The 2,500-nt window shown below is 46.7% G+C and overlaps 1 protein-coding gene across 1 annotated transcript in view; it reads right to left on the bottom strand.

Moving 5' to 3' along the window:
• The window catches only part of mier1b (mesoderm induction early response 1b, transcriptional regulator), a 30,589-nt gene that overhangs the window by 6,995 nt on the left and 21,094 nt on the right, over nucleotides 1-2,500 (bottom strand). The window contains exon 5 of the mRNA XM_053233202.1: nucleotides 2,457-2,500. This exon is cut by the window's right edge and continues 65 nt beyond it. Within this exon, the coding sequence (XP_053089177.1) occupies nucleotides 2,457-2,500 (44 nt within the window). The remainder of the gene's footprint in view (nucleotides 1-2,456) is intronic.

Raw genomic sequence — 2,500 nt, 5'->3', positions numbered from 1 at the left:
AGATGAGTGTTAGTGTAGCGTACAGGTGTAGAGGTGAGTGTTAGTGTAGTGTACAGGTGTAGAGGTGAGTGTTAGTGTAGCGTACAGGTGTACAGATGAGTGTTAGTGTAGCGTACAGGTGTACAGATGAGTGTTAGTGTAGTGTGCAGGTGAGTGTTGGCGTAGTGTACAGGTGTACAGATGAGTGTTAGTGTAGCGTACAGGTGTAGAGGTGAGTGTTAGTGTAGCGTACAGGTGTACAGATGAGTGTTAGTGTAGCGTACAGGTGTACAGATGAGTGTTAGTGTAGCGTACAGGTGTAGAGATGAGTGTTAGTGTAGCGTACAGGTGTAGAGGTGAGTGTTAGTGTAGCGTACAGGTGTACAGATGAGTGTTAGTGTAGCGTACAGGTGTACAGATGAGTGTTAGTGTAGCGTACAGGTGTAGAGGTGAGTGTTAGTGTAGCGTACAGGTGTAGAGGTGAGTGTTAGTGTAGCGTACAGGTGTACAGATGAGTGTTAGTGTAGCGTACAGGTGTACAGATGAGTGTTAGTGTAGCGTACAGGTGTAGAGGTGAGTGTTAGTGTAGCGTACAGGTGTAGAGATGAGTGTTAGTGTAGCGTACAGGTGTAGAGGTGAGTGTTAGTGTAGCGTACAGGTGTAGAGATGAGTGTTAGTGTAGCGTACAGGTGTACAGATGAGTGTTAGTGTAGCGTACAGGTGTACAGATGAGTGTTAGTGTAGCGTACAGGTGTAGAGATGAGTGTTAGTGTAGCGTACAGGTGTAGAGGTGAGTGTTAGTGTAGCGTACAGGTGTAGAGGTGAGTGTTAGTGTAGCGTACAGGTGTAGAGGTGAGTGTTAGTGTAGCGTACAGGTGTAGAGATGAGTGTTAGTGTAGCGTACAGGTGTAGAGGTGAGTGTTAGTGTAGTGTACAGGTGTAGAGGTGAGTGTTAGTGTAGCGTACAGGTGTAGAGATGAGTGTTAGTGTAGCGTACAGGTGTAGAGATGAGTGTTAGTGTAGCGTACAGGTGTAGAGATGAGTGTTAGTGTAGCGTACAGGTGTAGAGGTGAGTGTTAGTGTAGCGTACAGGTGTAGAGGTGAGTGTTAGTGTAGCGTACAGGTGTAGAGATGAGTGTTAGTGTAGCGTACAGGTGTAGAGATGAGTGTTAGTGTAGCGTACAGGTGTAGAGATGAGTGTTAGTGTAGCGTACAGGTGTACAGATGAGTGTTAGTGTAGCGTACAGGTGTACAGATGAGTGTTAGTGTAGTGTGCAGGTGAGTGTTGGCGTAGTGTACAGGTGTACAGATGAGTGTTAGTGTAGCGTACAGGTGTAGAGGTGAGTGTTAGTGTAGCGTACAGGTGTACAGATGAGTGTTAGTGTAGCGTACAGGTGTACAGATGAGTGTTAGTGTAGCGTACAGGTGTAGAGATGAGTGTTAGTGTAGCGTACAGGTGTAGAGGTGAGTGTTAGTGTAGCGTACAGGTGTACAGATGAGTGTTAGTGTAGCGTACAGGTGTACAGATGAGTGTTAGTGTAGCGTACAGGTGTAGAGGTGAGTGTTAGTGTAGCGTACAGGTGTAGAGGTGAGTGTTAGTGTAGCGTACAGGTGTACAGATGAGTGTTAGTGTAGCGTACAGGTGTACAGATGAGTGTTAGTGTAGCGTACAGGTGTAGAGGTGAGTGTTAGTGTAGCGTACAGGTGTAGAGGTGAGTGTTAGTGTAGTGTACAGGTGTAGAGGTGAGTGTTAGTGTAGCGTACAGGTGTAGAGATGAGTGTTAGTGTAGCGTACAGGTGTACAGATGAGTGTTAGTGTAGCGTACAGGTGTAGAGGTGAGTGTTAGTGTAGCGTACAGGTGTACAGATGAGTGTTAGTGTAGCGTACAGGTGTACAGATGAGTGTTAGTGTAGCGTACAGGTGTAGAGGTGAGTGTTAGTGTAGCGTACAGGTGTAGAGGTGAGTGTTAGTGTAGCGTACAGGTGTACAGATGAGTGTTAGTGTAGCGTACAGGTGTACAGATGAGTGTTAGTGTAGCGTACAGGTGTACAGATGAGTGTTAGTGTAGCGTACAGGTGTAGAGGTGAGTGTTAGTGTAGTGTACAGGTGTAGAGGTGAGTGTTAGTGTAGTGTACAGGTGTAGAGATGAGTGTTGGCGTAGTGTACAGGTGAGTGTTAGCGTAGTGTACAGGTGTGTGTTAGCGTAGTGTACAGGTGTAGAGGTGAGTGTTGGCGTAGTGTACAGGTGTGTGTTAGCGTAGTGTACAGGTGAGTGTTGGCGTAGTGTACAGGTGTAGAGGTGAGTGTTGGCGTAGTGTACAGGTGTGTGTTAGCGTAGTGTACAGGTGAGTGTTGGCGTAGTGTACAGGTGTACAGGTGAGTGTTGGCGTAGTGTACAGGTGTGTGTTAGCGTAGTGTACAGGTGAGTGTTGGCGTAGTGTACAGGTGTAGAGGTGTGTGTTAGTGTAGTACTGACTGTTGAAGTATCTGCAGTTCTGAGAGCGGATGAGTTCTTTAGCA

This window comes from Pangasianodon hypophthalmus, chromosome 4 (assembly GCF_027358585.1).
Source record: "Pangasianodon hypophthalmus isolate fPanHyp1 chromosome 4, fPanHyp1.pri, whole genome shotgun sequence".
Classification (NCBI taxonomy): Eukaryota; Metazoa; Chordata; class Actinopteri; order Siluriformes; family Pangasiidae; genus Pangasianodon; species Pangasianodon hypophthalmus.
This window is presented reverse-complemented; position numbering and strand designations above follow the sequence as displayed.